Source organism: Littorina saxatilis, linkage group LG3 (assembly GCF_037325665.1).
Source record: "Littorina saxatilis isolate snail1 linkage group LG3, US_GU_Lsax_2.0, whole genome shotgun sequence".
Lineage (NCBI taxonomy): Eukaryota > Metazoa > Mollusca > Gastropoda > Littorinimorpha > Littorinidae > Littorina > Littorina saxatilis.
In genome coordinates, this window is record NC_090247.1 from 75,810,051 (window position 1) to 75,825,056 (window position 15,006).

General features: G+C 44.5%; 1 protein-coding gene across 1 annotated transcript in view; it reads right to left on the bottom strand.

Annotated features, from left to right (window-relative positions):
• The window catches only part of LOC138963281 (DNA-directed RNA polymerase III subunit RPC2-like), an 89,403-nt gene that overhangs the window by 65,246 nt on the left and 9,151 nt on the right, over positions 1–15,006 (bottom strand). Inside the window, exons 4-13 of the mRNA XM_070335343.1 lie at positions 12,435–12,510; positions 10,780–10,880; positions 7,949–8,158; positions 7,057–7,138; positions 6,224–6,373; positions 5,832–5,945; positions 4,754–4,939; positions 3,506–3,619; positions 3,052–3,162; positions 2,441–2,530 (exon numbers count right to left, since the gene is read on the bottom strand). Coding sequence (XP_070191444.1) covers positions 2,441–2,530; positions 3,052–3,162; positions 3,506–3,619; positions 4,754–4,939; positions 5,832–5,945; positions 6,224–6,373; positions 7,057–7,138; positions 7,949–8,158; positions 10,780–10,880; positions 12,435–12,510 — 1,234 coding nt within the window. The remainder of the gene's footprint in view (positions 1–2,440; positions 2,531–3,051; positions 3,163–3,505; positions 3,620–4,753; positions 4,940–5,831; positions 5,946–6,223; positions 6,374–7,056; positions 7,139–7,948; positions 8,159–10,779; positions 10,881–12,434; positions 12,511–15,006) is intronic.

Sequence of the window (15,006 nt, forward strand, 5' to 3'; positions counted from 1 at the left end):
GCCAGGACACACGCCCAACAAGTTAACTTCAGAGCACTCACACTCACACTTAGTAGGGTTCTTTGCCAGGACACACGCCCAACAAGTTAACTTCAGAGCACTCACACTCACACTTACTAGGGTTCTTTGCCAGGACACACGCCCAACAAGTTAACTTCAGAGCACTCACACTCACACTTAGTAGGGTTCTTTGCCAGGACACACGCCCAACAAGTTGACTTCAGAGCACTCACACTCACACATAGTAGGGTTCTTTGCCAGGACACACGCCCAACAAGTTGACTTCAGAGCACTCACACTCACACTTAGTTGGGTTCTTTGCCAGGACACACGCCCAACAAGTTGACTTCAGAGCACTCACACTCACACTTAGTAGGGTTCTTTGCCAGGACACACGCCCAACAAGTTGACTTCAGAGCACTCACACTCACACTTAGCAGGGTTCTTTGCCAGGACACACGCCCAACAAGTTAACTTCAGAGCACTCACACTCACACTTAGTAGGGTTCTTTGCCAGGACACACGCCCAACAAGTTAACTTCAGAGCACTCACACTCACACTTAGTAGGGTTCTTTGCCAGGACACACGCCCAACAAGTTAACTTCAGAGCACTCACACTCACACTTAGTAGGGTTCTTTGCCAGGACACACGCCCAACAAGTTGACTTCAGAGCACTCACACTCACACTTAGTAGGGTTCTTTGCCAGGACACACGCCCAACAAGTTGACTTCAGAGCACTCACACTCACACTTAGTAGGGTTCTTTGCCAGGACACACGCCCAACAAGTTGACTTCAGAGCACTCACACTCACACTTAGAAGGGTTCTTTGCCAGGACACACGCCCAACAAGTTGACTTCAGAGCACTCACACTCACACTTAGCAGGGTTCTTTGCCAGGACACACGCCCAACAAGTTGACTTCAGAGCACTCACACTCACACTTAGTAGGGTTCTTTGCCAGGACACACGCCCAACAAGTTGACTTCAGAGCACTCACACTCACACTTAGTAGGGTTCTTTGCCAGGACACACGCCCAACAAGTTGACTTCAGAGCACTCACACTCACACTTAGCAGGGTTCTTTGCCAGGACACACGCCCAACAAGTTGACTTCAGAGCACTCACACTCACACTTAGTAGGGTTCTTTGCCAGGACACACGCCCAACAAGTTGACTTCACAGCACTCACACTCACACTTAGTAGGGGTCTTTGCCAGGACACACGCCCAACAAGTTGACTTCAGAGCACTCACACTCACACTTAGTAGGGTTCTTTGCCAGGACACATGCCCAACAAGTTGACTTCAGAGCACTCACACTCACACTTAGTAGGGTTCTTTGCCAGGACACACGCCCAACAAGTTGACTTCAGAGCACTCACACTCACACTTAGCAGGGTTCTTTGCCAGGACACACGCCCAACAAGTTGACTTCACAGCACTCACACTCACACTTAGTAGGGGTCTTTGCCAGGACACACGCCCAACAAGTTGACTTCAGAGCACTCACACTCACACTTAGTAGGGTTCTTTGCCAGGACACACGCCCAACAAGTTGACTTCAGAGCACTCACACTCACACTTAGCAGGGTTCTTTGCCAGGACACACGCCCAACAAGTTGACTTCACAGCACTCACACTCACACTTAGTAGGGTTCTTTGCCAGGACACACGCCCAACAAGTTGACTTCACAGCACTCACACTCACACTTAGTAGGGTTCTTTGCCAGGACACACGCCCAACAAGTTGACTTCAGAGCACTCACACTCACACTTAGTAGGGTTCTTTGCCAGGACACACGCCCAACAAGTTAACTTCACAGCACTCACACTCACACTTAGTAGGGTTCTTTGCCAGGACACACGCCCAACAAGTTAACTTCACAGCACTCACACTCACACTTAGTAGGGTTCTTTGCCAGGACACACGCCCAACAAGTTGACTTCACAGCACTCACACTCACACTTAGTAGGGTTCTTTGCCAGGACACACGCCCAACAAGTTAACTTCAGAGCACTCACACTCACACTTAGTAGGGTTCTTTGCCAGGACACACGCCCAACAAGTTAACTTCACAGCACTCACACTGAATCCAGGCGGGGACAGACACAGGTCAACTTTATGTGCAGACTCAGAGATTATAGCCATGTCTCACCCCCATGTCACCGCAGTGGCACGTAAAAGACCTTGGTCATTCTGCCATAAGTGCAGGTGATTGATTACACCTAAATAAGCACACACCTAGGTAGTGCCAGCTTCCCACTGGGAGGAAGCGACCCCAATTTCCCAGCACTGGGAAAATAAAGTAAATGAAATGAAAAGCATGAACTGCTCTTTTTATGGTAATATTAGAACAATAGTATTTCACCAATCTCACACCGACAATAACTACAGCAACAAAAGATGCAATTCTAAATGATGAAGAGCAATACAGACCTCGCCTTCGGGTGTGTCGGAGGGACACAACATCCCCCACTGGGACGGCTGCAGGGACCGGGGACCGCTCACTTTGCGCGTCTTCTCAAACTGTCACACACACAGGGAACAATATTAGAGATTGGCTCAGCCTTTACATCAACAAAGGCATTCAGATGTTTATCCCAATACATAAGTTGTATTACTACAACTGTATTACTACTACTAATAATGTGAGTAAATAAAATGTGAACCACTAAGTATTTATGTACACCCCACGTTCATCTACCAATGACAATTCACTGATGCAACAATGAATAGATCTCAATTCCAACATTAAAATATAAACTTATAACAACACAACATTTTTCATAAACACTTTCGTCGCCAAGGACAAAATCAGATCAGTGAAAACAACATTTTAACTGTTCTAACTTTCACTCATCTATCAATATAAGTCTGACTGTTTTGAATAGTATACAGTGAAACCACCTTTCTAGACATCCCCCCCCCCCCCCCCCCCCCCACCTTTACTTTTCAGAAAGGGGCAGTGTATGGTTCCACTGTACTATCACAATGTTCTATCCTCTCGGCCAGGCCTGTGTGAAGCTTGTTTCCATGACGATGTTTACCTGGCTGTTAACGCGAGTCATCATGCCCAGAGCTGAGATGTACGACAGACGAGACAACACCTGAGTGATCCCACCTCGCTCCATCTTGAAACGCTTGATGGTCCAGTTGCCCTGAAAATCAAACACCACAACTCTCTGACGATCGATTGGACTTTTCTCTTCAGATTTAATCAACGAGTCACTGTCTCAAAGATAAACCCAATAAACAACATGCCAGAGCATGTTACATAAGACAATTTATTGTCCATTCAATTAAACAATGGACGGAACAATATTTACACCAGGGAGAAGACAATACAATGAGAGAGAGAGAGAGAGAGAGAGAGAGAGAGAGAGAGAGAGAGAGAGAGAGAGAGAGAGAGAGAGAAAGAGAGAGAGAAATAGAGAGAGGAGAGAGAGAGAGAGAGGGGGGAGAGAGGGGGGGGGGGGGGGGGGGGGGAGAAGAAGGCCTCACTGTGGAGATGGCGTTGACCAGCCCATTGGTGATCTGATCTTGACGCATCTGACGCACAATGTCAAACTGGGCGGCTCTTGGTTTGGGGATGGTCATGTCTGCTATCTTCTTCAGCTGGAACACAAGGACATCAACATTCACATTCCTCTTGTCTAAAGGCACACTCCTTCTTGTCTTGTGAAGATGTAAGGCAATCAAAAATATGTTAGTTTCCGTTGACAAGGCCAAAACATTAGGGTTGGTCAGTAACTTTTAACACAAAATTGTTATATTGAAGTTTCTTTTTTATTTGCACAGGCCCATGTGGCTTTGTGCGAGCTGAGTCCCCTGGATGTTTTAGAAGAATAACTTTCCTAGTTAAGTCTGTAAAATTGGGTTTTGTCATTTTTGGCTCACGTAAGTGTAGCCTATGCGATGCTAACTTTTGTCTGTCTGTGCGTGCGTGCGTATGTATGTATGTATGTATGTCTGTCTGTGGTAGAAACTTTAACATTTGACTGAACACCGAAATACTAATTTTGCCTGGTTATTATTTGAGCAACAGCTTCAAAATATTGAAGCAATGATCAACATTTCGTCGGCACGTATGTAGTTAAAGTGTGTATCCAAAGAAAACGGGTTGTGGGGGGTTTTTGGGGGGGGTAAAAACAGGTGACTGGTTTGTGTCGTGTGTGGTATGTAGACCAGGTCAGGGGTCAAGGTTAGGTCAGATCGCGTGAAGGATTGTGGTATAGATACAGTTATCACCGAGCTGCAGTTCGCCGATTCGGAGAAGACGATTTCACATTGTTCGGTTTCGTAGCTCCAGAAAAATAGATAAAGAAGATACCAAAGGAGATTTCCTACAGGTTAATCTGCACAGCGTGTTTCCAGTGTCTGCGCGAGGAAGCGCTGTCGAAAGCGCAGTGTCGATCTGGCCATCTGGCAGTCGTGTCCCCGTAAGTAGGCTACAGACAGACAGATCTAGATCTAGTGTCTCGCACTCTTGCACCGTGTCACATATGCTTACTGTGTGTGTGAATGTGTGACGGAGTGATTGAGTTTGTGTTACTGTTTGTCGATTTCTTACGGGAGCCTTGAAGGCTTCGCCTCTTGTTAATGATTGTTTTTAAGAGTAAAAAAATGTTCTAGGGTGGAAAGAAAAAGTAGAGACAGTCAGGGAATTGGAAACAATTTTTTTCTTGGCCTACTCATGTAATGTACACAGTGCTTTCAACAAAATGCTGGCCTAGCTACAAGCACGCTCACCTCAGCGTTGAACTTCTTGAAGAGATCCTCAAAGAGAAGCGATAGCAGCTGCCCGGCCAGTTCCAGACGCTTGTTGCCATAGTAATCACTGTCGTCCTCACCGATCTTCTTGTTCATGGCCAGGATAATTCGGCGAATCATCAGGGCCATGTACGTGGCTTTGATCTTGAAATTCCAGTCTGGTACCTGCAGACAGACAGAAACATAATTCTGTGTGACAAAAACCATTATCAACTCCAAGATATACATACAGTACACTGACAACTAACAAATCCACATGTAATTATTTGGATTTTACACGAAGGTGTAAGGAGATTTGTGTGGCTGGATGGGTCCCAGTCTGTAGCAGATACATTTATGCTACTCTGTGCATATCGCTTTTTAGTAACGAGTATAAAACACCAATCAGGGGCTTCCATCTGTTTTGTGTTGGAATGCGCAAGGAAAACATCTGTTTGTTTTCATTTTCAGTGGAACTTAAGAGTGTAAGGTTTTATTGTGTTGTTTTCCTGATTTGGTGTGGTCTGGACGAGTTATCTTTAGTGTGCATCCGATTGTCTTGAGTGTATTTGTCTCTCCTATCTATCCATACATCCACACAAAAGGCGGGTGGTGACTGATGCCAGATTTACGGGCACGTGTGCGAGGTGTGACTAAAGGCATGTGTGGTGACTGATGCCAGACTTACGGGCACGTGTGTGAGGTGTGACTAAAGGCGTGTGTGGTGACTGATGCCAGATTTCCGGGCACGTGTGCGAGGTGTGACTAAAGGCGGGTGGTGACTGATGCCAGATTTACGGGCACGTGTGTGAGGTGTGACTAAAGGCATGTGTGGTGACTGATGCCAGACTTACGGGCACGTGTGCGAGGTGTGACTAAAGGCATGTGTGGTGACTGATGCCAGACTTACGGGCACGTGTGCGAGGTGTGACTAAAGGCGTGTGTGGTGACTGATGCCAGATTTACGGGCACGTGTGCGAGGTGTGACTAAAGGCGTGTGTGGTGACTGATGCCAGATTTACGGGCACGTGTGCGAGGTGTGACTAAAGGCATGTGTGGTGACTGATGCCAGACTTACGGGCACGTGTGCGAGGATCAGGCTGTGCAGCACCTCCCTGGCCTCCTCCTCCTTGGTACGCTTGGGACCCCACAGGCTGCGCGACCGCACCTTGCTGAAGATGTAGCGCAGCGCCTGCAACAAAGGTCAACATGGGTCAACAAAAGTCAAACTTGACTGCGCGACCGCACCTTGCTGAAGATGTAGCGCAGCATCTGCAACAAAGGTCAAAGAAGATCAAACTTGACTGCGCAACCGCACCTTGCTGAAGATGTAGCGCAGCGCCTGGAACACAGGTCAACAAAGGTCAAACTTGTTTTTTTGAATTTTTACACCACAAAACTATAGCAGGGTTCTGCTGTACGATGGAATTTCTAACCTTCCATTCTCATCTTACGTTCCGCCCCACTGACCTGTGTCTGTGTGAAGACCTTGGCTTGTTGACACTCCTCCAGACAGGGAGCCATGGTGGCCAGCGTGTCTTCCTCCGCCCCCACCAGCTGTATCACCTCCTGGTCGCTCTCAAACCCCATGGCCTTGAACACCACCATGACGGGGAGGTTCTGAAACACCACACTTCAACATGTCATCATACATGTATCACCTCCTGGTCGCTCTCAACACTTTGGTTGTGAACTTGGGCCATGCCTGGGATGTTCGGACACCGAGGAGAGTCGGCACAAAGTTGACTCTGGGAACAAAAATCTCTCGCCAAACCTATGCCCATAGCGACGAAGACATTCCAAGAATAGATGTTACATTAGTGCAACAGTGGAACCATCAGAGTCAATATTTAACCTCTGTGTTAGCAAACCATTTTGTGTTTTGTGGACAAAGAAGGCAAACAAACACGGACAACCTGAAGCACCAGCCGCTGCCAGGAGACAACCTGAAGCACCAGCCGCTGCCAGGAGACAACCTGAAGCACCAGCCGCTGCCAGGAGACAACCTGAAGCACCAGCCGCTGCCAGGAGACAACCTGAAGCACCAGCCGCTGCCAGGAGACAACCTGAAGCACCAGCTGCTGCCAGGAGACGACCTGAAGCACCAGCCGCTGCCAGGAGACGACCTGAAGCACCAGCCGCTGCCAGGAGACGACCTGAAGCACCAGCCGCTGCCAGGAGACAACCTGAAGCACCAGCCGCTGCCAGGAGACAACCTGAAGCACCAGCCGCTTTGAACTCATACCCAAGTATACATTAAGAAAAGAATCAAGTGATAAAAAGAAAATTAAACATTTCATTACCTCAGCGAAGCAATTGTGCTTCAAATAGAAATGGCCCTTTTTGTTGATCACGTATGTCTTTGTTTTTTTCTCGTGAGTTGAACTGAAAAAGATGAAACATTTGTTTAGGAGATAATGGGGCTAACCAGAAAAATTCTTCATAGTTTGTTTGTAAAAATATGGGAAAAGAGATCCTGATCAAGTCAGGCCGAACAATGATACATTCATGGGTGCGAGACTGTCTGTAAATACCGCAACACGGTGGCCTAGTGGTAAGGTGTCCGCCCAGTGAGCGGGAGGTTGTGGGTTCGAACCCCGGCCGGGTCATATCTAAGACTTTAAAATTGGCAATCTAGTGGCTGCTCCGCCTGGCGTCTGGCATTATGGGGTTAGTGCTAGGACTGGTTGGTCCAGAGTCAGAATATGGTGACTGGGTGAGACATGAAGCCTGTGCTGCGACTTCTGACTTGTGTGTGGCGCACGTTAAATGTCAAAGCAGCACCGCCCTGATATCACCCTTCGTGGTGGACTGGGCGTTAAGCAAACAAACAAACAAACTGTCTGTAAATATTCAACTTTATGATACTATATTATCACTGACATTTTCATCACATTGCCACCACCAACAATCGGTCAACAACAGCGTGAGAAAGACCTGGGACACCCAAATGCATCCTGATGATTACATGTTTCATCGACAAGGAGAATGATGTCATTAAAGGTACCATATTTTCGGGACTATAAGTTGCATCGTTGTAAAAGGCGCAACCCCCACTTTAAAGACCTCCAAAACTCTGAGAATATCAGGTCTTGAAAAGGGGCGAGTCTTAAATTGTAGGGTCTTGAAAAGGGGCGAGTCTTAAATTGTAGGGTCTTGAAAGGGGGCTTCCACTGTATCTGAAACATGACTTGCCTGGTGACGGAGCACTGATACCCCCCTTTAGGTCCGTGCTCCACAATCATTCTGTTCTTGGACAGCTGTTCCTGGATGAGGATGACCTTCTCCGTCCCCCGCACGATGAAGTAGCCGCCGGGGTCCAACGGACACTCATTCAGCTTGGCCATCTCGGCCGCACTCTTACCGCTCAGGATGCAGTTCGAGCTCCGCAGCATAATCGGCATTCTGCGGCAAATAAATAAATAAATTTATCAATTGATTTATAACCAACCTGACAAATAAATGCATTTGACACTGTGTGGATTAATAATAGCAAAAAAGAGATGATTACAAAATAAAGTCTTAACATTTTCTTTATGATAAATAGCTCATCGAACAAAATAGACTTTCTTTCTTTATTTGGGGTTTAACATCGTTTTCAACCGTTCAAGGTTATATCGCGACGGGGAAAGGGGGGAGATGGGATAAAGCCACTTGTTAATTGTTTCTTGTTCACAAAAGCACTAATCAAAAATTTGCTCCAGGGGCTTGCAATGTAGTATAATATATGACCTTACTGGGAGAATGCAAGTTTCCAGTACAAAGGACTTAACATTTCTTACATACTGCTTGACTAAAATCTTTACAAACATTGACTATATTCTATACAAGAAACACTTAACAAGGGTAAAAGGAGAAACAGAATCCGTTAGTCGCCTCTTACGACATGCTGGGGAGCATCAGGTAAATTCTTCCCCCTAACCCGCGGGGGGTCCAGGGAGGGGTAAATCCTTCCCCCTAACCCGCGGGGGGCTGTAGGTCTTATAAGGGGGGGTTCTACTGTACTTATTTTGCGAATTCCTCTAGATTTTTGTTTGTTTGCTTAACGCCCAGCCGACCACGAAGGGCCATATCAGGGCGGTGCTGCTTTGACATTTAACGTGCGCCACACACAAGACAGAAGTCGCAGCATAGGCTTCATGTCTCACCCAGTCACATTATTCTGACACCGGACCAACCAGTCCTAGCACTAACCCCATAATGCCAGACGCCAGGCGGAGCAGCCACTAGATTGCCAATTTTAAAGTCTTAGGTATGACCCGGCCGGGGTTCGAACCCACGACCTCCCGATCACGGGGCGGACGCCTTACCACTAGGCCCACCGTGCCGGTAAATTCCTCTAGAGCTTCCACAACTAGAGGTACATTTTCTGTAGGACTCCCCTTTTGGACCTCCACAAGTCTCCACAAGTCGCGTAAGGCGAAAGTACTACATTTAGTCAAGATGTGGAACTCACAGAATCAAACTGAATGCACTGCATTTTTTCACAATGACCGTAGTCCGTAGAAGGCAGTGAAATTGACAGCACGCTTTTCTGTACTTCTCTTCGTTTTAACTTTCTGAGCGTGTTTTTAATCCAAACATATCATATCTATATGTTTTTGGAATCAGGAACCGACAAGGAATAAGATGAAATTGTTTTTACATCAATTTTGGAAATTTTATTTAATCATAATTTTTATATTTTTAATTTTCTGAGCTTGTTTTCAATCCGAATATAACATTACCTGCTATTCAGACTTGGTCGTGTGACAGACGTTTTCTTCCACACGAGATTACGTTGATTGTCTAACGAAGCCGTCAGGCTGAGTTAGACATCAGCTAATCGAGTGTGGAAAAAAACTATCATACGACCAAGTCGGAATAGCATTTATGTCTCACAGCTTCAACAGAGGAGAGAACAAACACGTTCTGCGTATTCAAGCTTGACAAACCTAAACACAGGAGCAGCCATTGTGGAGATATCTACTTTTTGACGGAAGTGAACGAACAACTATGAATGACGTCTCGGTATATGTGAATGACGTCACAGTCATCGTCACAGTCTGTATCTTTTGAAGCATCGCATTCTTCACGACGTCTTTCTGTGTCTGCATCCGCGAAATGTTTGTTCTTTTCGGGGTCTTTGTCATCTATGTTCAGACCTCTGTCCTTCTAGTTTCAGACTAACAGGCCTCCTGAGCGAGCCACTTTCCAAGGGCAGCTAAATTCGCGTATGGAAACAGTACTGTCATCTGGTATGCCGTTCTCAGTATTCTCAGCGTTGAAGAATTTGTTAAGTGAAGAAATGATAACAGCAGGAGAAATAAAAGTCGTGTGTGCATTTTGGGGCTATTGAAGGGACGATATCGAGTTTGAATCCGTTCTTGCACATGCTCCAAAGCGTGTAACATACAATCTTGCACACGTTTGCTTTAGTAGTGGCAAAGAAGGAAAGCGTGTGACATATTTATATGTTTTTGGAATCAGAAAATGATGAAAAATAAGATGAATGTAACTTTGGATCGTTTTATAAAAAAATAATTTTAATTACAATTTTCAGATTTTTAATGACCAAAGTCATTAATTAATTTGTAAGCCTCCAAGCTGAAATGCAATACCAAAGTCCGGCCTTTGTCGAAGATTGCTTGGCCAAAATTTCAATCAATTTTATTGAAAAATGAAGGTGTGACAGTGCCGCCTCAACTTTTACAAAAAGCCGGATATGACGTCAGACATTTATCGAAAAAATTAAAAAAACGTCTGGGGATATCATACCCAGGAACTCTCATGTAAAATTTCATAAAGATCGGTCCAGTAGTTTACTCTGAATCGCTCTACACACACACACGCACAGACACCACGACCATCGTCTCGATTCCCCCTCTATGTTAAAACATTTAGTCAAAACTTGACTAAATGTAAAAAGGAGGAGGTATTAATTAAACCGTGGGTACATTTACAGAGGTTATGAACAGAGAGTCTGAGAAAACAAAAGAGGGAGTCTTAAAAGGGGACTCCGCTGTACTCTGGTGGCTAGGCCTGACCTGCCAATGGTGTGGTTGTTGCGGATGATTCTCTGGCTGCCTCGCGTGTACTCAATGTCCACAGTGATTGGTGCAGAGTATGTCATGTCTCGCAGGCGACACTGGAACCATAACACACCTTGTGTAACGCAAAATAGCAATACATCAGACAGCTTAAAGTAACACGTACACCACATGTAAGTTGACCTGTTTTGATCAAAAATACAAATAATTTATAATAACTTGAAAATCAAGAATGGATTATTTCATGTGTAAAAATTAACAGAATTTTGTTATTTACATGGATCCTCGAAAAAAATCCCATCCCTAAATTTGTTCAGAAAACATAGACATAGAACACTTTATCATCTCAACGAGGAGAAACTCAGGTGTGGTGTATACAGCATTACCATAAACATACAGCATTACAATAGGTGACACACACATACACACTAACTGTGACACACACATACACACTGACTGTGACACACACATAAACACTGACAGTGACACACATGACAGTGACACACACATACACACTGACACTGACACACACACATCCTCTTCTATATATATATATATATATACGACTTGTGTCTGTGTGTGTGTCTGTGTATTTGTGTATTTGTGTATTCGCCATGCACGGCCAAAGTTCTCGATGGATCTGCTTCAAATTTGGTGGGCATATTCAGGTTGACCCGGTACAGGACACAACCTGGTCGATATTTCAACACGTGCTCTCAGCGCGCAGCGCTGAACCGATTTTGGTTCCACCTCAGCTACCCGGGCCCCCATACCGACACACCATAGCCGCTACACCACATCACAACGCCAAAGTTCTCGGTGGATCTTTTTCAAATTTGGACACCGTATTCAGCTACACCCCGGACACAATATCATCGATGAGATATTTCAACACGTGCTCTCAGCGCGCAGCGCTGAATCGATTTTGGTTTTTGTGTTCATTTCACCATTATAAGTAACTCTTCCTTATCTTCTCATATTCTCCAGGTTTTCAGCGTTTACCTCCCTTCCTTCGTAATGGTGCACTATAGTGTGAGTGGAGCGTCTTCGGATATTCCCGGCGTTCTGTTACTGTTACTATTTTTAGAAGGTCAACGCAGTGTCCAGAACGTAAATTGGACCCGTAAATTATCCTCACTGTAAAAGTGCAAAGGTCGAATCAATTTATAGCCACGCGAAAAATACACTGTCATCTATCTCTCTATAGATACGGCTTCTCTGTGTTTTTGTGTGTGTGTGTGTGTGTGTGTGTGTGTCTCTATGTGAGCAACACCTGTGCATTGTTCAGTTCTGTTTGTGATGTGGTCTGGCGGCTTTTGTGTAAATTTATGTACTGGCCTTCCTTTTAGAAGCCATAACTTGCTCAGTCCTCTTTGAGTGGAGTTCGCCTCCAAAGGTGATTAACACGGTTACATTCGTCGACAAGGATGGGACTCGATATGGTCAGGAATGGCATTATGGCCACTGAATCATTTTCGTGCTGTTCCCATTCCACGAATCTGGGAGGGACCTAAGCTTGGCGGGTCCATTGTTCGGACCCGGCGAAGCCGGCGTACGGCTCTAAGTACTTCTTCCCGGCGAAGCCGGCTACCCGGCGAAGCGGGTATTCATTCTAGTATTAAATATCTACACAAAATTAAACTTGTTCAAACCTCATGAGGAGATATGGCCTTGGTGATGTTGTAACTCTCTTCCACTTCTGGTGCTCCCACGTAAATGTTGAGGTACCTGACATTAGTCCAACAAAGGTGCACAATTCTAATAATATATTACTAATGCCAATGGGTGCTGTAAATGTGTTCACAGGTATCAATATCAATATCAATATGAGGCTTATATCGCGCGTATTCCGCGGGTACAGTTCTAAGCGCAGGAATTTATTTTTTAAATTTTTTTATTCTTATTTTATGCAATTTATATCGCGCACATATTCAAGGCGCAGGGATTTATTTATGCCGTGTGAGATGGAATTTTTTACACAATACATCACGCATTCACATCGGCCAGCAGATCGCAGCCATTTCGGCGCATATCCTACTTTTCACGGCCTATTATTCCAAGTCACACGGGTATTTTGGTGGACATTTTTATCTATGCCTATACAATTTTGCCAGGAAAGACCCTTTTGTCAATCGTGGGATCTTTAACGTGCACACCCCAATGTAGTGTACACGAAGGGACCTCGGTTTTTCGTCTCATCCGAAAGACTAACACTTGAACCCACCACCTAGGTTAGGAAAGGGGGGAAAAAATTGCTAACGCCCTGACCCAGGGTCGAACTCGCAACCTCTCGCTTCCGAGCGCAAGTGCGTTACCATTCGGCCACCCAGTCTCTTGTGGTTTACACAAACTTGTTTAAATGAAATAAAACAAGTCGCGTAAGGCGAAATTACAACATTTAGTCAAGATGTCGAACTAACAGAATGAAACTGAACTCACTGCATTTTTACAGCAAGAGCGTATACTCGTAGCATCGTCAGTCCACCGCTCGATGCAAAGGCAGTGAAATTGACAAGAAGAGCGGGGTAGTAGTTGCGCTGAGAAGGATAGCACGCTTTTCTTTATCTCTATTCTTTTTAACTTTTTGAGCGTGTTTTTAATCCAAACATATCACATCTATATGTTTTTGGAATCAGGAACCCACAAGGAATAAGATGTTTTTAAATCGATTTCGGAAATTTTATTTTAATAATAATTTTTATATTTTTAATTTTCAGAGCTTGTTTTTAATCCGAATATAATATATTTATATGTTTTTGGAATCAGAAAATGATGAAGAATAAGATGAACTGTGCATGCCGATGTGGCATGCAGTCACCTACTTTTGTTGTAATTACGTTTGCTCAAGCCATTGCACGATGTAAAAAGAAGTAAACCGTGTTTTTATTGTGTCACTTTGTTGTGACCCGTTTTGTGGAGCGTTAATATTTTTACGTGAGATTCACGTGCTCCTTGTTCAGTTGTTGTGACCTGGTTTTGGTCGGAGCGTCACAAACTGCGTCGTTTAGTCTTAGAACACCGTGAGATTCACGTGCTCTTTTCCGTGTTTTGATTTTGAGGTGAGCCCTGCGAATCTGCGTTGCAAGTTTTAGAATACGTGTGACTCACGTGTTTTTAGCTTTGTGATGTCAGCTAGTTCCTTGGTCTTCTTTCTGTTAAATATACCGTTTTAAGTTTTGAGCATGCACGGAGTGCGTGATCGGTTACTGATTGGTTGTAAAATAGTAGTTTCACCCGATTCTGTCTTAGGAATGTTGTTGGTTGGTCAATCCGGTGACCTCTGACTTTTGAATAACTATTCCATGTTAGGTTTTTGTTTCCATAAATACCGCTGCTTGACTCCTGTCTCGTCAGTCGATCTGAGGGTTTTAGGAAGCGTTTGGTTTTGATGTAAACGTATGAAGGTTATTAAGTGAACCAACGGAGTGTTTCTTATGTTTTAACGTCAACGTAATGTTCTTGGAGACAGTTGTTTCTCAAGTGTGAATCGTTTTGTGCCCTTCGTTTGTGAGGCAACACGTTTTGGTACTGCTGGTCAACCCACACAGCGCATAAGGTAATTTTGTTGTTACTTGTTTGTGTTGTGTTTTGGTCGCCATTTTGTAATGACTTTGTGAGTTGTTTATGTATAACGTGAGTTGAAAGTCTGACTTGTTGTAGTGTTTCTTTATTGTGTGTTCAACTGTTCTAGTGTTGTGAACGTACAGCAATGTTTTGTAGACGCTAGAAAGTCGCTAATGTTTTTAATGATAACTTGTGTTTTCTGTGGTTAACGAAGTTCGAAGTGAAACGTTTTCTCCGACTTTTTCAGCCTTACGTTAAAAGAATTTAGGTAAAAGAAGCTTGCGGTCTGTGGTGATCGTTTGTAAACGGGCTTATTTCTTGTAACGTTATTGAGGGAAAGTGGATGAGTAAATATCTTGTTTGTGACTTTGATTAACGCAGGAACGTTGTCGTTAGACTTTTTTGGTATGACAGTTTGCTTTGTATTCCTGGCCTGATGAGTCAACGTTTTGTATTTTTCTGAAACTAGCCATTTTGGTTTTAAACGTATGTATGCTAAGTTTCTTGAGTATTCTTAGTGCTTATGGTATTGTTGAACGTACGGAACGTAATTCTTTATTGTTGTTGAACGTACAGAACGTAACTCTTTATTGTTGTTGAAGGACTAACCAACGAGTGTTTGGTAATTGTAACTTTCGTGTCTGTTTGTCTTCGCCTGTC